At 50.2% G+C, this 24,117-nt stretch overlaps 3 protein-coding genes across 3 annotated transcripts in view; 2 read left to right on the forward strand and 1 right to left on the reverse strand.

The window, feature by feature from the left end:
* The first annotated feature begins 21 nt into the window (after nucleotides 1-21).
* TRAP1 (TNF receptor associated protein 1) lies at nucleotides 22-8,608 on the forward strand. The gene is made up of 17 exons (XM_070761598.1): nucleotides 22-319; nucleotides 446-528; nucleotides 610-750; nucleotides 1,252-1,323; nucleotides 2,077-2,237; nucleotides 2,591-2,700; nucleotides 3,385-3,458; nucleotides 3,774-3,932; nucleotides 4,062-4,182; nucleotides 4,277-4,346; nucleotides 5,013-5,160; nucleotides 5,336-5,521; nucleotides 5,847-5,985; nucleotides 6,258-6,343; nucleotides 6,676-6,821; nucleotides 6,925-6,997; nucleotides 8,368-8,608. Exons 1-17 carry the CDS (start codon nucleotides 37-39, stop codon nucleotides 8,467-8,469), a joined length of 2,154 nt encoding a protein of 717 aa, XP_070617699.1. The 5' UTR covers nucleotides 22-36; the 3' UTR covers nucleotides 8,470-8,608.
* Nucleotides 8,471-18,346, forward strand: SLX4 (SLX4 structure-specific endonuclease subunit). The gene is made up of 10 exons (XM_070761597.1): nucleotides 8,471-8,985; nucleotides 9,067-9,344; nucleotides 9,590-9,779; nucleotides 10,143-10,246; nucleotides 11,921-12,067; nucleotides 13,616-13,785; nucleotides 14,203-15,851; nucleotides 16,315-16,417; nucleotides 16,524-16,865; nucleotides 17,178-18,346. Exons 1-10 carry the CDS (start codon nucleotides 8,535-8,537, stop codon nucleotides 17,503-17,505), a joined length of 3,762 nt encoding a protein of 1,253 aa, XP_070617698.1. The 5' UTR covers nucleotides 8,471-8,534; the 3' UTR covers nucleotides 17,506-18,346.
* Nucleotides 18,347-19,028: 682 nt separating this feature from the next.
* The window catches only part of CREBBP (CREB binding protein), a 52,282-nt gene continuing 47,193 nt past the window's right edge, over nucleotides 19,029-24,117 (reverse strand). The window contains 3 exon segments of the mRNA XM_070761596.1: nucleotides 19,029-22,146; nucleotides 22,477-22,758; nucleotides 22,921-23,082. Coding sequence (XP_070617697.1) covers nucleotides 19,936-22,146; nucleotides 22,477-22,758; nucleotides 22,921-23,082 — 2,655 coding nt within the window. The 3' untranslated portion in view covers nucleotides 19,029-19,935.

Genomic DNA, 24,117 nt, shown 5'->3' on the forward strand with positions numbered 1-24,117 from the left:
GCAGGCGCCGGAAACGACCGCGCTCGTGCAGCTGCCATGGGGTTGGCGAGGCTGTCGGCGGCGCCGCTGCGGCTGCTGCTGTCGGGGCGCTGTCGCCGCCGGGCCTCCCTGCCGGGCCTCCTCCGCGCCGGCCCTGAGCAGAGCGCCGCGGCCCGCGCCGGCCGAGCCCCAGCTGGGCTGCTCTCTGCGCCGAGGCCGCCGCCCGCCCCGGGCCCGCACAGCTGCTCTTGGCGGCGCTCGTGCAGCAGCCGCGCTGCTCGGGACGACGAAGAGACGCCGCCGCCGCCCCGACCGCCCAGCAACCCCGAGAGAGTCCCAGGTAAAGTCTCCAGCCCGGTTGTTTCCTGCGGACGTTTCGTTGCCCAAACTATTTAACGCCATCGGTGCTCGTGCCAAGGAGCACCAACAACGGGCCCTCATTTCAACCCCGAGCTTGCTTTATCAGGTTCCGCCTCGAAGCACGAGTTCCAGGCCGAAACCCGTAAACTTTTGGATATCGTGGCCCGCTCCCTCTACTCTGAGCAGGAGGTAAGCTTTCGTGGGCGAAGCCAGCAGCCTGGGCTTAAGATTCGCTCTGCAGAGCTCAGTCGCTCTCTGGCTCTTTGACAGGTGTTCATCCGGGAACTGATCTCCAACAGTAGCGATGCTCTGGAGAAGCTGCGCCACAAACTGGTCTCTGAAGGAAGAGACTTGCCAGAGCTCAGGATTGATCTGGAAACAGACAAGGAAAAGTGCCTGGTTGCCATCCAGGTAGGAGCAACTTTTGGGGGGGTGGGGGGTGCATAATGTGCAAAAGGCAACACATTCCTCTCTCGCTACTCAGTGGGTTCTCGGTCTTCAAGGGTTAGCTGAAAGTTGCTTGGCAAGTAGAGGCCAGTGAGGTTGATTCTAGGAGAATCTAGTCTTGCTTGTCCCAGAAAGAAGCTGGGAGGGGGATTGGATTGCTTTGAAAGTTTTCCCAGAAGGGAAAGTGTAATTTAATACTGCGGCTAAGCTAAATTTTGAGCTTGACTGAAGTGACAACATGGGTTTTATGGCCTGGGAAGGAGGATTTGCTTCTGCTTTTTCTGCACTGCACTAGCTTTTACACCATAGCTGTCAGGGTAAAATATCAGAAGCAGTGCTGTGAGTTAATCTGCTTCTTGTATCTTGTGTGGAAAGGGTGGGAGGCAGAGAAGGAGCCTGTCTCTTCCCACACATCCCAAAGTGCAGTGCTGGATATGCAAGAGACTCCTATTCTGTTGCTTGCAGGACACTGGAATTGGGATGAGCTATGAAGAACTTATGTCTAATTTAGGGACCATTGCAAGATCTGGCTCCAAGGTAAGGCGAAGAGGGGGAGGCGGCGGGCTGTAATCTTATTGCTGTGGCTTTGCATACTTGGTACACAGACTTTGTCTTCATAACATTTCTCATGTTTGTTGAATAAAACTTGCTGTAGTTATTAGCTTTGTCATTAGATTGCTTTGCATTCTTTCACATTTTAAAGAACATTTGTATTGTTAGCCTGGGAGTAATTTATTTCATTTTGCACATTCTCATGTATTAATTAGGTTTATAAAGCTCCTGAATTATGAGACTCTGGGTAGAATAACAAAAACAAATAGCAAACTGATTTGTGTGTTTGTGTGAGTGATGTGCATATTTATTCATTTCCCCCTTAGTTTAAATCATGTCTGATTCTCATAAACTGCCTGGACAAGTCCCTGTTTTTTTCTAGGCAAGGCTTTCAAAAGTGGTTTGCCAATGTCTACTTCATATGACTGAGAATAGCCCAAGGTCATCAAGCTGGCTTTATGCCTAAGGTGGGAGGGGATCTCGACTAGTCTTCCTATTTTTAAGCCTGATGCCTTAACTGCTACATCCAAATGGCTCTTGGAATTTCTATGTATAAAAAACTGCCATTTTCTGTAATATTTATTCCAATAAAGGTTTTGGGGAAGAATGCTCAGGTTGCTTTTGACTCCCAAGAATCCAAGTGGCATTTGATTCTTTACATACAGAGGTGGTAGGAAGATGAGGCAGACCAGTTGGGTCCCACTTCATGCACTTAAGCTGCCTACGTTGTATCTACAGGCCTTTTTGGATACACTGAAGAGCCAAACAGAGGCCAGCAGTAAGATCATTGGCCAATTTGGAGTGGGCTTCTATTCAGTCTTTATGGTGGCTACTCAAGTGGAAGTTTTCTCCAAGTCAGCAGAGCCAGATAGCCTTGGTTATTGCTGGCGTTCAGATGGGTAAGGATGTGGCAGAGGGCTGGGAGGGTGCAGCTGGATGGTTTAAAGGCTACATGAAATTGAGGGGCTTTGATTCTACCTGCCTCCCTGAGTTGGAATCCCAGAATGAAGACTTCAGTTTAAAAGGGAAGCCCTATTCTTTGCAAGAGATTTCTTATACCTCTGCAGAAATGGTGCTCAGGTGATGCATGCTAAAGATACTTTTCACCAGGGAGCCCTGGTCTTGCAATTCTTGTGTTAGGATGAGAGTCAGCTGTGCACTGGTTACTGCTTGTGGGGTGTCACTCAGTGCGTGGGTTCATACACTTGGTTGCAGGTTGCTTCTTGCTTCTGATTTGCTTTTCTAACTCTAGTTCTGGGACATTCGAAATTTCAGAAGCTTCTGGAGTTCAGGTTGGAACGAAAATAATTATCCACATAAAGGAAGATTGCAATGAGTTTGCCAATGAGGAACGAGTCAAAGGTGAGCAATGCTTGCTTTCTTATCTATGAATAGATGCCAGTGCCATGTCTCTCAGACCAGTGGAGGAGATACAGAATCTAACTTCAGATAAGACGCAGAGCTGGGTGATCTGTCCCAACCTGTTTTTAGCCCAGCTTTGGTCTCTGCAAATGTTGGGGGGGAAACTCTGTTCTACCCGTATCCTGATCACTGAGCCAGATCTAATCCGAGGCGCTCCTTATAAGTCTTTATCAAATTTGGGGGGGAAACACCCTTTGTATTAAGAAATAATAGCTGTAGATGCTCTGCAGAATTCTTTCAAAATGTATTGTGTGCAACCCCTTGCCATTTGATAGGATGTGGTTTTCGTTTTTCTCTTTTAAATTGCCCGTTCCTTCAGCGTAGCCCTGCTTAGCCTCTGCGGGAGGGTGTTCCAAGACGTCTGACTAATGGTTCTGGAGATGACTGGAAGTCATGAAAGCCTTGGTAGCTTAATTGCAACACTTAGAGTGGGTTTTAGGATTGAACTAATTCAGGAAAAACTTCGTTAAGAATGTGTGCCATACTGCAGTTTTGAATTTCTACTTCAATGGTGCCCTGTGTGTATAATGCCTGGTCCCAGTTACAATTTGGATGGATGAAGATCTCGACTGGGGGAGCAGAGGGAGTTGGCAGAGTTTTCAGCCCATCTTTTTCCTTTTCTAGACATCATCAAAAAATATAGCAACTTCATCAGCTTTCCCCTCTATCTGAATGGGCAACGTGTCAACACCTTGCAGGTAGAGCAGATCCTGGACGGCCCTTGGAAGCTGGTCTTGAGCTAAGTGGCATTTTAGCAAGCGAGTGTCCCACAGTCCCCTGGCATCTCTGTGAAGGCCTCGGTGGAGGAACTGCCCGCTGGCCTTTTCTACCCTTTGCCACCTGTGTAGTATAGAAACTCTTAATTGCTTCCAAATGATTATTTGGATCTCCTGTGGTTTTGGGGGTTGATAAAAAATACTGCCGCATCCATGGAGACTTGCCGTTTTCTCCTCCATTGCTGCTTTGGGCGTCATGTGGCTAGCTTCACCTAATGACCTCTTCCGTCCACTCAGGCCCTTTGGATGATGGAGCCCAAGGAGGTTGGAGATTGGCAGCACACCGAGTTCTACCACTTTATCGCCCATGCACCCTATGATGAGCCTCGCTACACCCTGCATTACAAGACTGATGCACCTCTCAACATCCGCAGCATATTTTACGTGCCAGGGGTGGTGAGTGGAAGGGATGGGGAGCCTGGCCTTGTTTGGCTGGCCCCAGATCTAAAGCTGACATGTCACCTCCCCTTTTGCACTGCAACTCTGACTTCCCTCTGTCCTTCCCTTTCTTCCACAACTTTCTAGAAGCCTTCCATGTTTGATGTGAGCCAGGAGCAAGGCTCCAGTGTCGCTCTCTACACTCGCAAGGTCCCGATCCTGACCAAAGCTACTGAGATTTTACCCAAATGGTTACGTTTCCTGAAAGGTAGTCAGAAGAGCCCTGTGTACGAGGAAGAGACTGGTGATTGTCAGGACTGTTGCAAGACACAATTTGCTTGTGTTTGTTTACCTCCTCGCAGGGGTTGTGGACAGTGAGGATATCCCCTTGAACCTCAGCCGAGAACTGCTTCAAGAGAGCTCCCTTGTCAGGTGAAGAAGACGCTGTGCTCACATGGTCTTGGTGGGGAGGGACGTGCAGCTTCTCTGGAACCTGCTCTGTCACTTGGATGCCAAGTGTATCAAAGGTGGTTATTGAAATGGATGTCCAAGTGCCGCCTCTATGTTGGTTGAGGCAGGCAGGGTTCCCTTGAGTCCCATTTGTTGGGGGTCCAGGGAAAGGGAGGGTCTTGCCTTCTCTTTCTGCTCAAGATCCCCATGTGTACAATTGGTGGGCCACTCTGTGACACAGAATGCTGGACTCGATGGGCTTTGGCAATGATTCAGCAGGGCTCTTCTTAGGTTCTTATGACTGATGTTTTTGAAGGCAGTGTCCTAGCATGGTTGATATAGAAACTCATAGTTTCTGCTTACCTGGGAGTCAGTTTGCTTGATATTTTATCATTCTAAGCAAGCACAGAAGAGGGTGATCAGCTTTCAAAAGAGAACTCGGACATACTATGATGTCACTTAACAATTCAGCTGGCTTGTGGACCTCTCCCTCCACGGCAGCCTGAGATCCAGGTGTGCTGCGATCTTATGGATCAAGTCAGGCGTGAGTTGTGGAGAAAAAGTGCCGTGCTTAGCAGGAAGTCAAATCCTCTTGTTCCATTTCTTCCCTTATTAATGGATGCCTCATTGTTTGATCATCTTGTGTAGAAAGCTCAGAGAGGTTTTGCAGCAGAGGTTGATCAAGTTCTTCATTGACCAGAGTAAGAAGGACCCTGAGAAATATGCCACATTCTTTGAGGACTATGGGCTGTTTATCCGCGAGGGGATTATCACGCTGGCTGAGCAGGAAGCCAAGGTATTGGGAGTGGCCGAGGAGGGTCCCGTGTCTCTGGATCCCTCTGCCGTGGTTCCTTTCCTTTGATAATCAGGGCCCTGCCTAAGAGAGACCAACTGGGGCTAGTTGTGGAGGGAAGGGTGGTCAAGCACACCCACCTTGCTTCCCCTCATGACTAACAAAACTTTCCTCTCAGGAGGAAGTAGCAAAGCTGTTGCGCTACGAGTCCTCGGCGCTACCTCCGGGCCAGTTAACCAGCCTTCCAGAATATGCCAGCCGGATGCCAGCCGGCAGTAGAAATATCTATTATCTATGTGCTCCCACCCGCGACTTGGCTGAGCACTCGCCGTACTACGAAGCAACAAAGAAGAAAAACGTTGAGGTGAGCAAAGAGACTCAGAGGCCGGAGGTGAGAAGAGCGAAGGCAGATTCTGGGGAGGAAGCAGCGGTGTGGGTGCTTGGTTTGTGCCGTGGTTGCGTCCACTTCATCCTGCAAGGAGGCTCTGTCCTTTCCCCACAGAACTGTTATTCCAGTCATAGTAGCTCAGGCTTCCTTTCGCCATCTGTTGAGAGGACACCAGTTCTACCAACTTGCTGTAAATGGCAGGAATGGGATGTTAACATTGCTGGAGACTTAGGATATGCTCAGGGATCATGTATATTATCCAAGCTAAATAACTGGACACCTCCCCTCTCTGGACTATCAGGTGCTGTTCTGCTATAAGCAGTTTGATGAGCTGACTCTTCTGCACCTACGAGAGTTTGACAAGAAGAAGATGATCTCAGTGGAGACAGATATTGCTGTTGACCACTATAAGGAGGAGAAGTTTGAAGAAAGTCACTCAGGTAGGTGCCAACAGGGCCTTCCTTGGCTAGAAACGATAGCCTCGTGCTTTGGTGACGAATATACCTTCTTCTGCTGTCAGTGAGCCTGGGATTCTGAGCGGTGTGTGTGTGTGTGTGTGTGTGTGTGTGTGTGTGTGTGTGTGGAGTAAGGAAAAGTTTCCATCAGTTGCAGAAAGACCAAGGAAAGGCTTGTCTGGTCCCTTTGGAGGCGGAGTGGCCGGAGGGAGCACTGGTTCTCTCCTCAAAATGCTGCTTTCCTTCTCCCATGGCAGCTGAGAATCGCCTGAGCTCCCAAGCGGTGGACGATCTCCTGGCCTGGATGAGGAATGCCCTTGGGCCACGGGTCGCTGCTGTCAAGGTGAAGAGATGAGGGGGGTGGGTGCGGGAGCCTGGGCTGCAGATGGACGACCCCACTGGGGGTGAAGAGCGTGGAAAAAGGAGTGGGCTAAGGCTGGCTCTTGTGCCTAGCACGCCTGGGCAGCCCCTCTTGCACCCCCGTAGCCGCCACCCTCTTTCTCAAGCTCTCCTGCCGGGCGGGATCTTCCCGCTGAGCCCTTGAGCTCCCTCCCCTGGGCTGAAAGGGCGGCAGCAGCAAGGGCAGGAGCGGTCTGCCTAGAGTCAGCCGGTTATTCGTGTGAGCTTGGCGGCTTCTGGGGTGCAGAGCATGTCGAAAGATGCTGTTGCCTACAGGTAACCCCACGTCTGGATTCACATCCAGCCATGATCACAGTGCTGGAGATGGGTGCTGCCCGCCACTTCCTGCGCATGCAACAGCTGGCAAAGACGAGTGAAGAGCGAGCCCAGATCCTGCAGCCCACGCTGGAGATCAATGCCGGGTATGGGGGTGGAGACGTCTTTGGGATTGAGGCTGATTTTGAGGGCATCTCTCTGGGAGGGGTCTTCTCCTTCCTGGCCTGACCTTGTGGCTTTCTTCTCTAGACACACACTGGTCAAGAAACTCAACCAGTTACGAATTGACCAGCCTGACCTGGCCCAAATGCTGCTTGACCAGGTGAGTTGTATCGACTGCTGGACAAAATAAAGCTCTGAACTGGTTTGACCTTTTCTCAGGCATCATCAGAAAGGCATCATTCTAGGTCTGGTAGATAGCTAGTGTTGGTTATGACCTATAAAGCCCTTCATGGCACCGGACCAGGATATCTGCGAGACCGCCTTCTGCCGCACGAATGATAGCTTTTCAAATTCCTGTTATTAGCTGAAATAGTGGTGTGATTGTGCAGTAATGATTGTTTTTAATATTTATGGGTTTTAAATTTAGCTTTTTATTTAATATTGGATTTGTACTCTGTATATTGTATTATTGTTGTTGTGAGCCTCCCCGAGTCTTCGGAGAGGGGCGGCATACAAATCAATCAAAGGAAGGAAGGAAGGAAGGAAGGAAGGAAGGAAGGAAGGAAGGAAGGAAGGGAAGGAAGGAAGGAAGGGAAGGGAAAGGAAGGAAGGAAGGAAGGAAAGGAAGGAAGGGAAAGGAAGGAAGGGAAAGGAAGGAAGGAAGAGGAAGGAAGGAAGGAAGGAAGGGAAAGGAAGGAAGGAAGGAAGGGAAAGGAAGGAAGGAAGGGAAAGGAAGGAAGGAATGAAGGGAAAGGAAGGAAGGGAAGGAAGGGAAAGGAAGGAAGGAAGGAAGGGAAAGGAAGGAAGGGAGGGAGGAAGGGAAAGGAAGGAAGGGGAAGGAAGGGAAAGGAAGGAAGGGAAAGGAAGGAAGGAAGAAAGGGAAGGAAGGAAGGGAAAGGAAGGAAGGAAGGAAGGGAGGGGGGAAGGGAAAGGAAGAAAGGGAAGGAAGGAAGGGAAAGGAAGGAAGGAAGGAAGAAAGGGAAGGAAGAAAGGGAAGGAAGGAAGGGAGGAAGGGAAAGGAAGGATGGAAGGGAGGAAGGGAAAGGAAGGAAGGGAAAGGAAGGAAGGGAGGAAGGGAAAGGAAGGAAGGAAGGGAAAGGAAGGAAGGGAAAGGAAGGGAAAGGAAGGAAGGAAGGAAGGGAAGGAAGGAAGGGAAAGGAAGGAAGGAAGGGAGGAAGGGAAAGGAAGAAAGGGAAGGAAGGGAAAGGAAGGAAGGAAGGAAGGAAGGAAAAGAAGGAAGGGAGGAAGGGAAAGGATGGAAGGGAGGAAGGGAAACGAAGGAAGGGAGGAAGGGAAAGGAAGGAAGGAAGGGAAAGGAAGGAAGGAAGGAAGGGGAAGGAAGGGAAAGGAAGGAAGGGAAAGGAAGGAAGGAAGGAAGGTGAGGGGTTTGGGAAGAGCCATGTTAGCTGAACAGGGCCAAGTCTCCTTGCTACCCGCAGTAGGCAAAGGAGCATCGGGGTGCCCCCTCCCTCCCCTCCCCGTGTCTTCTGGGCCACGTGGTGACCTCTGGCTCCTCTCCTTTGGCTGTAGATCTATGACAATGCCATGATAACGGCAGGACTGAGCGAAGACCCCCGGCCGATGGTGAACCGGATGAATGAGCTGCTGGTCCGGGCCCTGGAGAAGCACTGAAGTGGCAGGGGCTCAGCAGCGTCCTGGCTGGGCGGCCCCTTTCGCCCCTCGGCCCGGCTTCCCAGATGGGGCGGCCCGGTTGTAATAGAAGGTCGTGCAACGTCTCGGATAAAATGCAGAATAAAAACCGTCAATGGCTCCTGCTGCTGTTTCTTTGCGGGACTCTGCAGTCTGGGCGGTTCGGGGCTCTGGCGACAGCTGGGGCGGTTCGGCCGCCGGGCGGCAGGGGGAGCTCACGGGCGTCGGGAAGACGGAGCCTGCGCTGCTGCGCCGCCAAAATGGCGGACTCTGAGGACGAGTTTCGGCGGCGGGACACTCCGGGGCGGCTGCGAGGGGTGGACACGGGCGCTGCTCCCGCCGCCGGGCCGCCACCCCTTCCCCGGGAGCGCGGGCTGAAGCGAGGCGGCGCCCCTCGGCCGGCCCGGCGGGGGCGGGAAGGGGCGGCCGGGCAGCCGCGGAGGGGCCCGGGCACGTCCTGCTCGGAGGCCGGTGGCGGCGGGAAGCGGCCCAGGGCGGGTGAGACGGGCGGTGGGGGCGAGGGGAGAGGAGGGGGGCCGCCGCCGGTGAGCCGCTGACCGCCGCCTGCTCTCCGCCTAGAGACGCGGGGCCGAGCCAGACCGCCGCCGCCGCTGCTGCTCCAAGGGCCGGAGGAGGCTCGCCGAGGACTCGAAGCCCGGGCGGCCTCGCTGCTCTCGGAGGCCCCGGCCGCGCCCCGCACGCCCCCGCTGCCCGCCAGCCGCTGGAACGGCAGCGCAGCTGGTGCGAGCCAGACGGGGCGGCTGTGGGAGCTGAGCTCGTTGACGGGCGCCCCGGCCGCCGTCCCTGGTGGAGCGGGTCAGGGGAAGCGGGGAAGCGGGGAGCCTCCGGCGGGGCAGGTGAGCCGTCGCTCTTTATTTATTTATTTATTTGTTTATTTTGTCCAATACACAATGAGGGTTTTAGTGGGCCCCCACCGCCCGTCTCACCCGCCCTGGGCCGCTTCCCGCCGCCTCCGCCACCGGCCTCTTCTGCGGCCTTTCTGTCCCCTGGGCCAAGGTGGAGGACTCCGGCCCTGCGTGGCGACTTGGTCTGGGCCAGGCTGCCACGGCGCCTCCTCCCGCTCCGCTTCTTCCCCTTGCAGAGGCCGGAGGTGCCTGGGCCGCCAGCGGAGCCGCCCGAGACAGAGCGTTCCCCACGCAGAGCCAGCGAACGCTGTGAAGGCGGCAGTCCGAGGGAGGCCGATGCCGCCCTGCAAGATCTCCTGGAGCTGGCCGGGGAAGGACTCACCTTCACCCAGTGGAGCCTGGACGTTGGGCGGCTGCGGCCCCCGGGTGAGGCTGCTCGGCCTGGGAGAGTTCGGAGACCCCCTTCTCTTCCCCCCCCCCACCGTGTAGAGAGGCATCGTGATGGAAACGATGGGGGCTTTTCAACTTCACCTTTTGTAAACAGTTGGGAGGCTGCTGGAATTACCTCAGGAAGAAATGTTTCTTTTGGGATGTGATGATTCTGTGTGCAGAATTGTCTTGGCCTAAAAAGATGTTGCCCCCCTTGAAGGAAGAAGCAGTGGTAGCTGAGACTAGCAGGAAGGGAGCAAAGCCGGGATATAACCGATGTATAGGGTTTGTATTCATGTGTAACATGACCATGTTCTAGGGCAGGCTTGTGTTAACGACGATGGTGATGATTTTTTGTAGAACAAGAAGAGACGCCAGGTGTTCAGCCAAAGCCTTTTACTCAGTTGTTGGAGAAGCAGCAGCAGCAACAACGACAACTATCTCAAAAATGCTCTTGTGAAACAGTAAGGACAGAATTTTGTGTAAAGCTTATATCTGGATTGTTCTGTCTGGGTGCCCCCAGACTTCAACACTGTTCTGTCTGGGTGCCCCCAGACTTCAACACCAACTGGAAAAAGCAGCCAGACACGCTGGTAAAAGCAAAAGCACTTTATAGTTTGAAAAATAAACACAGAGAAAAACCTGTTCTTCCCAACAGGCAGACTATGAGACTTCACAGCAGAGTCCTGATGGCCAGACAATACAGCAGACTTCTTGCTGGCACACCCACCACTGTAGAGAATAAGGCCCACACCTTTCCCCCCCAAGGTTTCAGTATTCAAAGTCACAAACCAGAATTCCAAGACGCCAAAGATCACAGCCAGGTCCCAGGACTCCCAAAGATAATACTCCACAAGCCAGGAAGGGTGGGTCTGCCTTTTCAGCCTTTCCAGAGAGCACCACACCCAAACCCAGCTGTTGCCTCTTTAGTGCTGAAAGTACCTGGCTAATTGTCCCCTTCGTTGTGTTGCTCTTCTCTGCCGTAGATCGATTATTGCTTGTGCATTTTCATCTAAGGAATCCAGGCTGCTTGCTGGGGAGAGCTCCCTCTCGGGGGACTCTGGCTGTCCTCCCTCTCCTTCAGCCTGAGATTCCTCCTCCCCGTCTGCCTGAACCTCCTGTTCCTCATCCTCCCCCTCTGAGCAGGAAGCCGGCAGAGGATCAGCCGTTCCCTGAGGGGCCTCAGACGGAATCACAACATGGATGAGGAATAATAACGAGCATCTATCCAAATTCAGTACCTCAAGCTGTAAAAATTGCTTGCTGGCAGCAGCATAAGAATAACTGGATCTCTACGTAATATAAAATGCCCTCATTTCTTGATTGCCAAATGGAGAACTTCCAAAGCAAGGGTCGGCAACCGTTGGCTCCGGAGTCACATGTGGCTCTCTGGGCCCTCTGCCATGGCTCCTTGTCACCCCCCGACCTGGCCAGGCAGTGGCAGTCGGAGCCTGAGTGCGAGATCAAAGCATCCCTGCCCTTGGCCTTTGCATGGCAGCTCAGAGGGAACAGAGGGGTGGGTCTTGCAAGAGGGTCGCCAGGCATGGGGCAGCTAGATCATGCCCCCTTCTTCTCTGACCGTTAAATGTTATGTGTGGATGTGATTGAGTAGACTGACTGTTTTTTTATATAATGGCGTTTTAGTTTGCTGTTTTTAACTAATATTGTTAGCATTGCATGTTGTGAGCCGCTCCGGGTCCTCTGAGAGGGGCTGGAGGTAGATGAGAGGAAGGGAGGGGGTCGGAGAGAGGGAGTTACATATTTCCCATAGAAAACAGGGAGCCACACAACCTGGGTAGGCTTGGCTGGGGGTCATGTGATTGAGTGGGAGTGAGTGACATTGAGTTGGCCATGCCCACCCAGGTTTTGTGGCTCCCAGTGTTTTGTTTTTTGTAGGAACCGGGCCCGAGTGGCTCTTTGAATAAGATTGCCAACCTCTGTTGTAAAGTTCTGGGACTAAGTCGGTGTGTGTGTGTGTGTGTGTGTGTGACTTGCTGGCAGTCCTTTCCTCAAACCTTTCTAAATTGAAGATTTTAATATTTTAATGAGAAATGTAACGTCTTTTCTCTGCCTGTAGGCTGTGAAAGAGAAGCTTGATTTTTTTTTTTCCCTCCTCCCTCCCTCCCTCCCTGTTCTAGTTCCCTCTTGGCTCACTGGCTGCTGCCTTCAAGGAGATGGTCAATAACCCTCATTTGAGCGACATCCAGATCCAGGTGGATAGTGGGGAAGTCTTTTATGCCCATATGTTTGTGTTGTACGCACGGTGTCCTCAGCTTTTACAATTTGTGAGTAGCCATGTTGTGTACGTAGAAAACATTTTAACATTGCTCATGCTTGACTGTTATGGACTCATATTTGTGGACTTTTTCCATTTTCTTATCTCTAAATTTTCCTCTTGGGGTTGATTCTAATAGCATCGCTTGGGAGTGGAATCCGAGTGAGGACACACCAGTTATTTCACTTGTCCGTTATAGAGAACTGCAGCCAATAAACTAAATTTTGAAGAATGGCTGCAGGCAGCTGGACTCACTGGCGAACCTACAACAAGGTTATTTCTATGAGCAGCAACCAGCTGTGCCTTACAATACAAAAATGAAGCCAATTCAGCAAGATGGAGACTGTAAGAACAGAAGAAAAGGAGGCATTTAGTGGAAGGGCTTGAAGAAAATCACACCTCTAATTGGTGGAAGGGACACAAAGGGACCCTGGATAGCTTTACTGGACAGTAAAGTTGGTGTTTTTATACCAGGAGTCCTTGGGTTATGAATGTAAGGGAGATTTGTTGGAGTGAAACGATCTCCAACCCACTGAGATACTTCATGCTCCCCACAATTCCTCCCCCCATCCCGTCACTCTGGGTCTCTACAGGGACTTACCTTGCCAAAATCAAGCGAGCTGTCTCCTCTCTGCCGCAGTTCCTCTGCTGACTCCTGGCGCTTCAGAAGTGGAGCTGGGAGAGCAGAGGGAGAGTGGGGCGCCTTACTTGGCTCCCTTGACTCACCCACCGAGGCTGCCTGCAGCAGAGAGCCTCCGCCGGTCTCCCCCAAAGGTTTCAGCACGCAAAGCATTTACAGGCCAACGGGAAGGAGGCTTTCAGGCAGAGAAATCGGGCTGCCTCAAGGCATCCCACCAGTTTGCAAGTGCTTCGCTTCTGGGGGCCGTGATGCAACGTCAGGCGCCCGTTTTCTGCAAAAGTTGAAGGGTGCTTGAGGTTGCCTGAGATCCCAGCCCCCAGAAGCTTCCATTGCAAGGTGATGGGAAGCTTTGAGGCAGCGCGATTTCTCTGCCTCCAAGCCTCCGGTCAGCTTGCAAAGCTTTGCCACCAATTGTGGCCAGGCCTCCGATCCCAGAGAATCGAGGCCTAAAGTACTGCGAGATCACTCTTGCATGAACTGGGCTTGGTTCTCTGTGAATGTACCGAAGCAGGCAAAGAAACCAAAGTCTCGCTGGGTCGGGGAACAGGCAGGGCGAATGTTTCAGGGCCTCTGCGGCCGTTCATACGGGCAGATGACTGCCGTGGTGTGGAAACATTCGTAATCTCAGGACTGTGTCGTAAGAATTTCGTTTGAGGGGTTCATGACACAACTCTGAAGTGTCATAACTTGAGGATTATCTGTATTGTACAAAATGAAAATGTGTTTGTAACGGCTGAGGCAGGAAACCTTTTGGCTGACAAACTGCCACACCTAGAAACCACTTTTATGGGCCTAATGCTTTTGAATGTCTGCAGTAGAGAACACCTTCCACACGTGGTCAGAGAAGCGTGAAAGGAGCCGGGGGTGTGTGGGGGGTTATGAGGGCTGCTGCAGAGACTTTTCCTGCTCTGCTACCAGGTTGACCACAGGCGTTTTGTGGTGGCTGAAGAAGGAGACCTCGGAGCTACGCGGGTGCTGTTACACGACACCCCAGGGGATGCTGTTGCTCTGTTCTTGAAGTACCTCTACACAGCTGAACACTTCGCACCTCAACATTTGCTGTCAGATGTGATTGACCTCGCAGTAAGGTCTGTGTTGACGCTACAAGTATTTAATTGGTTGGAAATCATTGTGAAATTTACTGTATGACAGTTTTGAACAGAGCTCTTTTTGGTTTGCTGTACAAAGCATGAATAAAGGTTACATTATAGCATCGTAGCTTTTAGCCTTATATGCCGCTTCACAGTACTTTACAGCCCTCTCTAAGCAGTTTACAGAGAGTCAGCCTATTGCCCCCAACAATGTAGGTCCTCATTTTACCCACCAGGGAAGCATGGGAGGCTGAGTCAACCTTGAGCCTATGGAGAGTCGATCTGCCGGTGATCAGCAGAAGTAGCTTGCAGTAGCACTGCACTCTAACCACTGCGCCACCGAGGCTCTTATGTCTTATCTTATACCCTGGATTGTACCCAGACAAGAGAAATAACATTTATGTATGTTTGCAGGTTTGGAGTGAAAGAATTGGCGGTTCTGTGTGAAGGCCAAACTAGTGAAGAGGCATCTGTGGAAAAGCCAGCTGAGGATGAAGAGGACGCTGAAGATTTTGAAGAACTTTTGAAATCCATGTGGCAGGAGGAAGATGAAGAGACTGTGGCAAAAGCTGTATGCAGAGATGAAATCAGTGACAGTATGAACGAGCAGGAACTAGAGGAGATTTATGAGTTTGCGGCTACCCAGCGCAGAGTGACCCCTGATGAGGCCAGGAAGGAAAGGGTCCACGTTGAACACGCAGGTGATAAAGTGGAAAAGGAGATGGGCCAAGATGGCGGGTCTTGCCCAAGAAAAGTGCTAGAGAAGCCCAGAAGCGGCCTGACAGTTAAGGGAAGAGAAACAAAAAGTAATGGAGAGTCATCCAAATTGAAAATCTCTATTGGCAGTATGGGTAAAGATCTGAAAAAGTCAGATTTTAAGAAAGTAGTGTCCTTTGAAGCAAATAGTAGAAAAGAACCCACAAGTGAGATTCCTCCCAGGTTAGCTGGGGATTCCACTCAGAGGAATCACCTGGAGGAGACGTCTGCAACCCAACTTTCTGTCCCAGAAATGGAACGTTGCTCTGTCTGGGAGCAGAATACTAATGTAGCCAAAGATGAAACTACAGCAAGAGATTTTCCAAGACTTTTTCAAGTGCCAACAAAAGATCTCCAGATAACTTTCCCAACAGACCTAGAAGTCCCTTTCTCTCCAATAACATCTGCATCACAGCCAAACATATTAGATAGGCTTCCCTCTCAAAACGATAAGCAACAGAATATAAACAGGAAGGCAGAGGCTTCTGTTGGCAGCCTAGAGAAGCCTGGTGCGCTGAATCCCCAGGGCCTGAATATTACGGGTGACCATATTATAGTACTGGATTCTGACGAAGAACAGGAGGCAGAGAAGAAACCGGCAGAGGAGGCTCCAAGCTCCTCTGAGCAATGGCATAAAGAGAGCCCAGCCCCTCCCCAGCAGGATGTAAGTAAAGCGGGCGATGGATTGGGCACACTAATTTGTAATGAGGCACAATCTTTGGGTGAATGCCATCAGCCCTTGGACCTGAGTGGCCCCAAAGAAGGCAGCTCCTGGGAAGGCTTAGGCTGGAGTGAAGGAAGGACGTTGGTGGTGCCTGAAACTCCGCTGGTAGCTTGGAATCACTTGGATGATAATGTGCAGGTCGAAGAGCCCAGGTTGAATTCGTCCCTTGAAGAGGAATGGACTCATGAAACCCGGCCAGAAACGTCGTCTTGCAGCTATAAACTGCTGCCGGTGTTTTCACCTCCCTCCTTGCTCAGAGCAGGGCAACCCGAGCATGGCCCATGCGCAGCAGCAGAGGGAGACGTGGTGGTGGTGGTGGATGACAGTGAGGAGGAGCAGGAAGCAGTGCCGCTATGTCCAAGGGAAACCTTTTCAGGACCTTTGGAGGCAATAGCTGCAAAGGCCAGAAACCCTGTGATTGTTGCTAGCAGTGTAACTAATTCAGCAGCCCCCTCTCATTTTGGAGTGGGAGATTTGCTACTGCACAACTCTCAGAATTGGCCTGGAGAAGACTCGGACGGGAGTGAAGCTCTTCCTGCCTGCTCACGTCTGTCTGCTTCCACACCTGTCCCAAAGATGTCTGGTAAGTTGCTGCTTTGGGTCAGTTAGGGCAACTTCTTTGACAGCTGCTTTGCAACGTGGGCCCAAAATGGGAGCCTTTTTCCTGCCACTTACTTAGCTGTTGGGTCCTTTGAAGCTCAATGAATGATGACACTGACGTGCAAGGCCAGAATTCTGGCCAAGCTTTATTGGGCATTAGGTTTTGCAAAAGACAGTCCGGAGGAGTCCGGTTTCCTGCAGACTCTGGAAGAGAAGCAACAATCTAGAAATCCAGTTTTCCTTCTAAAGCACTTTCCTAATTAACTGCTGAGCTTTTTTTAATTTAAAAAAAATGTGCATGATGGGGATTCCCAGAGGTTTGGGGTGATTTTGCTGAGGCCTAATAACAAGTGTAATATATATAGTGGTGATAGACAGGTTTTGCAGCAGACAAGAGTATAGGCCACGTGGCTGATTGGACTCCGTTCTCTTTTGATGGGTTACAGAGCTTGCCTGCCAAGCCAGGGACATCTCTTGTGTTGCTCCGCTCATGCCCCTCCCACCTTACTCGAGCATGGACACCCCAGAACTGAGGAAGGAATTGAGCAGGTGGGTGCTGTCGGGATTGAAGCAGACCCCTCCCCTAGGCAAGAACAAAGATGCCTTACAGGTTGTGTTTAACTTGGAATTGTGACTTGGCCTCCCTTTTCCTTAGATTTGGTGTCCGTGCTCTGCCAAAACAGCAGATGGTTTTAAAACTGAAGGAGATTTTTCAGTTTACTCAACAAGGGGCAGGAACTGACTTGAAGAAAAAGTCTATGCCAGCGTCTTCCAGTTCCTTTCAGAAACTGCAGCAAAGATGTCTTTCCCCTTGCCGACTGCTTCAGGGGAGCCCAAATACGGCTGATGGTAGAGATCTCTCTGAAGGAGGTGCCCGGAGGCCTGGGGCTGAACTTGGGTGGCCCAAGGGAGCTGCTCTTCCTGCAAACCGATCAGTTGACGGAGAGGACAGTGAAGACCTAGGCACGACAACTTCTGAAGAGCCAGCATCTCAAAGGTACAGGGGGGCAGAGGGGAAGGAGTGTGTTCATTTTCCATTCTTATTTTTAACGTTACTGGTATGTATTGCCAGATGCTGAGGAATGAAGGCTAAAACTTTGAAAATCACTGCCCACCCTGTTCTCAGCCAGCCCTCTTTTCCACCATTAGTTAGCCTTCATTTGGGGAAGGGTTGTGTTGATGTCGTGTAGTGGGTGTGAGTAAAATTTTGGCTTAGATTATACCAGATACCCACCTTTTTCAAAAACAAGGTAAATTTAAGAGGTTGCTAGGTTTCACAATGCCTTTTCCCTATTCATCCTCTTCCTAGTTCACCCGTGGAGTTTGAAGTCAGCATGCTGGCAGAGAGAGAGGAAAATGTACCAGCCTCTCCTATTTCCGCTAATGATGAGGGTCAGAAACTGGAAATCTTGAAGCGCTATATTCATTCCAACCCATCTCTTTGCCAGCAAATTCTGCTGTACAAGCCCATTGAACTCTCTGTACTGCATTCAGAACTGAAGCAAAATGGCATAAGGATTGCATTGGACAAGTTGTTGGACTTTTTGGATGCCAACTGCATCACGTTTACCACTGCAGAGGCTCGGAGAGAGAAAAAAAGACACCCCTATAGATGCAAGAAAAAGGTGCAGAGGTGATACTAAGCCCTTTGGCTATTTGATAGTCTTCCAAAACGTGAACCCCTGGAAGCTTTTTCCTTTGCAACTTTCCAATCAGCTGCCTCTTCTCCTTTTTCGTATTTATATTTTTTTCTTTGCTTTTGGGGTGCAGCAGGGGGAAATTAATTTTTGTTGGGGTTTGAAGTGAATTTGATCCCTTATAGCTAAACTTTGGACAGTAGATAGCCTGCATCCCAAGAGCAGCTTTGGATAGGCGATGGCAGTCCACTTTCTCGTCGACATAGATATGGGCAAAGAGGGATTTAAATGCCGGCTTTTCTAAGACTACAGCGGAAGGGGGCATTTCATGCTTAGTTTGATTAAGTCAAAACTGCCTTTTTGCCCAAATTGAAGATTTTGAGGAAGAGATGCTTGATGTCAGAGTTGGTCACGTGCCTCCAGGCTTGAGGAATAATTTCAGCATGACCGGCGGGATGACTGATTAAGGCCTAGAAGTATCCTTGCCCTACCTTTCCTCTATGGCTGACTGGTGACTCCTTCATTTGCAAAGACAGGTTTCAAGTGTTTGTCACCTGAGAGTACTGCCCAAGTTATTTACTACAACATTGTCTCCCAGGTGTAGTGGTGTAACAAAAACCATGCAAAACTGGGAGGAAGAGAGCTAGAAGGTGCTATGTGAGAGGGCAGCATTTTTACTGCACACTAAATTGTTGCTTCTCAAAGATTTGGATGGATCAGAGGACCAAAACTCTTAATTGCTGGCATATAGAGATGGTAATGTGTATCTTCTTTCAGACTGTTTAAATTATATCATTTATTTCATATCTTACTTTTTTGCTATTAAAAAAGCACAAAATTATTTTATGTACTAAATGTGAACAAATCTTTTTAAAGTATCATTGTTCCCACATTGCAACATTTTTAAGAGTTACTGCCCAGTGGTAGATTAGATGGGCGGCCGTGTTTATTAAATAAACATTAACTTGTCATGCCCCTATATAAGAGGTTTTGCATGACTTACCTACCACCAACACCTTTGGCCTGAGAAGGAAGGATTTCTCTGTATTCACAGTGTACAACTGTGTCGGTTATGGTACCTGACAAAACCCACCACGTACTTCCTAGTGATCGTTTAACGTATGAAGCACCAATTTTGTTTCCCTCAGAAACAGTGCAGCCATCCAGTATAGATGGAACGTCGTAGATAGGATCAGGCTGAGGAAAATCAATGGATATGGTCTTGCCCCGCCTGAACCTGTTGTGGAGTTTCTTCATTGTTATTGCACAGAAAACCATCTCCTTGATTTTACTTCAGGAACCATCTGTTTCAGTCAAACTGGTGCTCCTTCCCTAAAATGTGTTTTTTGTTTTTTTTAAAGAAAATACTTTGAATTTCTTTGTTAATTCTTATACATTAATATAGCCCAGTATGAATACTTCCTAATTGGATGCCTTTCAACGAACTCAAACCTATACCGCTACACTCTCACAGGCACACAATCAAATACAAACTGTGACATGGATTTTAAAGGACAGAAACATTTTAAAAACTTCAGTAATTTATATCACTTTTAAGCAATACTTTATATACAATGGAAAAAAGACATGCATAGTCCAAATACAATGTTGAAAACAGCATTTTCATAACAAAAAATCCAAACACTAAGTTAATACCATGTACATGAATTCAAGGACATCCTTTTGTCTGTTGCACACAGTTTATTTAACAATATGCTATAGAAGTAAGAAATGAGTTTGTTCCCCCCTCTATACAGTGATTGAATCTTGAATTGTTCATATTTATAGTAATTATAGAGTTTGCATGATTTACACTGTAATTGCTTTTCCTCAGTTCAAGTTCACATCAAAGAATTACAGAATACACTTCTTCCCTGTTAAAATTAATATGTCCTAAGTAGTGAGTGTCCCTATTTTTTAAAATCTAAAACCAGTTTTATCAGAGAAACAAGCAACAATTTTTACATCTGCGGTGTGTGCAAGAGTCAGTTCCTATCTTTCCCAGGGGTAATAATACTTAGGATACTTGCAAAATCCAGAATAGAATAAGACTAAAACAAAACAAAACTTTCTGCCAAATGTCAGAAACGTAGCAAGATACATTAGAATGTGAATATTTTTCTCCTCTGCTAAACACCACTGCTTAGTCTTGAAAGTACAAATAAAAATATGAATATAATGGACTCATTTTCCCCTTTAAAAAAGTAAAGTTAACGTTAACAACTAAAAAAAACCCACAACAAGGAGACCAGATATTTTAACCACGTCTGGCTGGCTTTAACAAAAAAATATATATTCTCTTTTTTTTAAACAGCCATTCATCCATTCACAGGTAGAGGATGAATCAGTCCCATCGAGGGTTTTAGCTGGAGCTGCAAGGTTTTTTTTTCAGTTCAAGAAGTCCAGGAACATGAGAGAAATCATTAAATGCTATAAGCCCTCCACAAATTTTTCTAGTGTGTCACCTCCTGTGGCATCACCAACCAGGGACAGCTCATTTGGTAACACGTTCCTATTTGGGGGATTGAGCTGGGGAAGCATTGCACTCTGGTCTGGGTTGCCCAGGTGTCCCTGTTCCATGGAGCCAGCCATTGTAACAGCCAACCCAGGGTGAGGTGAGCCAGTCTGGGGTGAGGCATGGTGAGGGGAGGGCTGGGGCTGTATCCTGGGGGATGGGCTGGAATGTGGTGGCTGGGACTGGGGCCTGGGGGACTGAATGGGGGCCGGAGAGCGCACCTGGCTGCTGAGGGAGGCGCTGATTGGTTGGCCAGGGAGGTGGGACGTGGGGGCTTGTCCTGAAAGCAGGTGCTGTTGCGGGCTCATAGGATTTGGCTGGCCAGGGGAGCCCATTGGTGGTTTAAGTTGTTGCTGCTGCTGCTGCTGCTGCTGCTGTTGTAGGAGTCGCTGCTGCAGAGCTTGCTGGATGTTAGGGCTGCCATCAGCACCCATGGCCGGCTGCCCCATAGGATTCAGCTGCCCCATCTGAGCTAGCTGCCCCATGGCCCCTGCTTGGATTGAAAGATGCTGCTGCTGCTGCTGCTGCATCCGCTGCTGCTGAATGGCTTGGGCATAAACTCCGGGGCCCGGAGTCTGCGGGAACTGGCTGTGAGTGGCCAGCCCACCTGCTCCTTGCTGCTGCTGCTGCTGCTGCAGCAATTGTCTTCTCAAGATCTCCCTGTACTGAGGACTCATGTTGGCCATCGCCGGACTGTGAGCTGGGTTCATGATGCTGATTGACGGGGCCTGTGCAGCCAGACCTCCTAGAGCGGGTTGCTGGGGAGGGACCCCTGGTCGCGGGACGCCTGCTGGCAGTGCGCTCAGATTCTGCAGGCCTGCTTGAGCATGCAACCCTGCTGGTGGTGGAGGTGGCGGCTGCTGCTGCTGCAGTGGGCTTGGAGTCTGTGCCATGCCCGCCTGGGGCTGAATGCTTGGCTGGGGCTGCATGCCAGGCTGGTTTGCTACGTATTTGGCCGTTCTCTGCTTTATAAAAGCTGCCATGAGCTGTGGGTTCGACTTCAGAATATTCAGCACCTGTTGCTGCTGCTGGGGGGAACTGGGAGATTTCAAAGTCCGCAGTAACTCTTGCAAAGCATTTGGAGGGATTGTTCGGGCTGGGGGCTGCACGCCCGGCATCCTTGGGCCAGTTACTGTTGGTTGGCCAGCCATGGGCAGGACTGGCCTTGGCATTCCTGGCTGCTGTGGGGGCACCGGAGCTGGGGGCTGCCACTGCCCGGGTTGCAGGTTGGGCAACATTGGGCCGCTGACAGAGTTAGGCCGGGGCACATTTATGCCAGGCTGCTGCATGGGATTGACCGCCCCCACTGCCGTGCTCACCATCCCTGCTCGGCCTGGAGGTAAGCCATTGCTGCTCACCCGGTAGAGCTGCTGCTGCTGTTGCTGCTGCTGTTGCTGCTGCTGGGCTGCTTCGATTTCAATCTGCCGGGCTGCTTCCACAGCGCCTGGTGGGGGGTGGGTGGGCGGAGGCGGAGCAGCCCCCTGGGTGGAAGGCTTGCCCGCCGGAATGGGAGGGGGCGCCGGTGTTCTTCCTACCGTCGGGAAGCCAGCGGGTGACATGCTAACAGGGGAAGGCTGGGGAGGCGGCTGGGGGGTCTGTGGGGCGCTTGGATGCTGTGTCGGGGTCCCAGGCGTGGCTGAGGTAGGAGAAGGCAAGTTCTGCTGAGGCACGTTTCGGGTGGTCATGGTGGCCATCCTGCGGCGGATCAACTGCGCCTGCTGCAGGCGGTGCTGGATCTGCTGCTGCCGGAGCTTGTGCTTGATGTTGAGGCAGAAGGGCACCGGGCACTTGTTCTCCTGGCAGTGCTTGGCGTGGTAGCAGCAGAGGGCGATCAGCTGCTTGCAGACCGGGCAGCCCCCGTTGGTCTTGCGCTTGCAGCCCTTGGTGTGCTGGACCACACGCTTCATCTTCTGGCAGGACGGCAGCGAGCAGTTGGCATTGCGACACTGGCAAGCGTGCACCAACGACTGGATGCACCGCTGGATGCTGAGCCGGCGGGATTCCTGGGGGCTCTTGGACTGCTGCTCCCCTGGGCTGTTCCCATCGTCGTCGAGGCCCAAGCCCCACTTCAGCATCTTATGCTCGTGGCTCTTGCTGTTGTAGCAGTTAATGCAGAGGTCGTAGTCCTGGAAAGCAGTGAGAGACACCACGGTCAACAATCTACAATGCGAGAAAGGTATGCACACACGCATGCATGTGCCCGAGGCATTCTATCTGTCACGGTGGTCTCAGTTCTATCTGTCAGTCATTCAATCAACAGGAGCAGCCTTGCCCAGAAAATATTTCTATGGCTTTGCTCATTCTGTAAAACTGATGCGCAAATCATAACAATTGGCCCCACAGTTATATTATTATTATCCATCATATTAGTCATAAGCCTATATTATTTTTAAATGTATTGTGAAAAACAAGAGACAGGTTGGCAAACCAATTCAAAGAAGGCAACGTATACTTACTTCACAGACTGTGCAATGCCACCGTGTTTCCACATGATGTTTACACTCGTTGCAGGTGTAAACAAAGCGATCCTGTCCCTGTGTGTGCAACTCCACAAGCATGCACAGAGTAGACCACTTGGAGCGGCGTAAGGAGGAAAACTCCCAGTGCTTGTCCCTTGCTAGAGTGAGGAAGGCATCCCGGCCATCCATCAGATCACAGCTAAGCAATGGGTCCGGATCCACAATGGGGGGCAAAGTGTTGATGACAGGCCCCGCGTGCAGGTGAATCACAAAGAAGACCTGCCGTGTAGCAGAGGCAAAGGAAGAGGTGGTGAGCTCAAGACCATCTCCACCAATGAGAACTGCAAAGTTGCCCAGGTCCCACATTACTTAATGTGGTCTACTTCCCTCCCTCCCTCTTTTGTAACATTAAATTTTGCAAATGAGGGCTTGGCCATGTACCTCTTTATGCTTCTCCATTGTGGCATACAACTTCTGAGACAAATCATTTGACACGTTAGGCAGGGAGGGCTTCTTCTTGTTGGCCCGGCTGAGGCTGCTCTTATTCTTGTTGGTCTTCTTGTTGTTCTTCTTCTTGGCATTCTTGCTGTCACCCTGGCTGCCCTGTTCAAACACGGAAGGAAGCTGCTCAACGACAACACCTGCTTGCTGGGGGCAGTGGGCCAGGGGAAATCAGACAAGCTGAACGAATGTGGCTCCCCACAATAATACTCTGGTTTTTTGTCAGAGAAATCCACAGCTCTCAGCAGGACTGCGAATAAAGACTCAACAGTCCTTTAACTGCAGAAGTCACCTTCCTTGGACAGGACAGAGGGAGTAGCTACTTTTGGCCCATCGCGTTCAGAAAAACTGGCCGTGGTGATAATGGTGATAATTCAACAACAACAAAAATCTCAATGGATTACATGGTTTTTCTTCCATTTTAATTCAACTGGTTTTCTGCTGCCTACCTGTGTTTTGCAGCTGCAATAAATAAAATTGAAATAAGCTATTGCTTTACCCCTTCATGAATATCAACATTGTAAGACCAAATGTATATAATATTGTCAACTATTCCAAAAATTTAATGTGAATTGGCCACAGGAGCATCAATGGAATATAAATATAGTGCAAAGTCCAGTAAGCAAACCAAAATTATCAAGGTAATAGTCATAATGATATTTGTATGTACCTTCCTTTTTAAAAAAAACTTTCTTGGCCTGTTTTGCAGGCTATTTGCCCACAACAAAAAGTAAGCGTGAAACACACATTTAACCCACTCATCTGAACCGAGTTCTAGTCCCACCTTAAGCACGGAGGCCAGTTGGGTGGCCAGCCACTTTCAGCCCAACTACCTCACAGGGCTGTTGTGGGGAAAATAGAAAGGAGGTGTGTTACGTGTGCTCACTGCCTTGAGTTAGTTATAAAAATAATAAAAGTGGGATTAAAAAGATTCACCTCCTCCTTTCCCTTAGCAAAGAATTCAGAATGGCCACAGAGGCAGGTAAGGAAGCTCTAAGCACAAAACTCTTTGCAGCCTGCTTTCCAGTCTAAACTATCGGCAGAATCAATCCAGGATGGACTTAAGCAACCACATCAGCGGGGCAGGAGAACCCCAAGTAGAAGCTACAAATTAAAGCTTAGTTGGAACAGTTGGGG

Source organism: Erythrolamprus reginae, chromosome 9, assembly GCF_031021105.1.
Source record: "Erythrolamprus reginae isolate rEryReg1 chromosome 9, rEryReg1.hap1, whole genome shotgun sequence".
NCBI lineage: Eukaryota > Metazoa > Chordata > Lepidosauria > Squamata > Dipsadidae > Erythrolamprus > Erythrolamprus reginae.

Coding starts and splice junctions, on each gene's coding strand:
- TRAP1 (XM_070761598.1), top strand. CDS start 37: ATGGGGTTGGCGAGGCTGTCGGCGGCGCCGCTGCGGCTGCTGCTGTCG. Junction 2,238..2,590: donor TATTGCTGGCGTTCAGATGG/GTAAGGATGTGG, acceptor TTCTAACTCTAG/TTCTGGGACATTCGAAATTT. Junction 4,347..5,012: donor CAAGAGAGCTCCCTTGTCAG/GTGAAGAAGACG, acceptor CATCTTGTGTAG/AAAGCTCAGAGAGGTTTTGC.
- SLX4 (XM_070761597.1), top strand. CDS start 8,535: ATGGGGCGGCCCGGTTGTAATAGAAGGTCGTGCAACGTCTCGGATAAA. Junction 9,345..9,589: donor GGGAGCCTCCGGCGGGGCAG/GTGAGCCGTCGC, acceptor TTCCCCTTGCAG/AGGCCGGAGGTGCCTGGGCC. Junction 16,418..16,523: donor CTGAGGAAGGAATTGAGCAG/GTGGGTGCTGTC, acceptor CCTTTTCCTTAG/ATTTGGTGTCCGTGCTCTGC.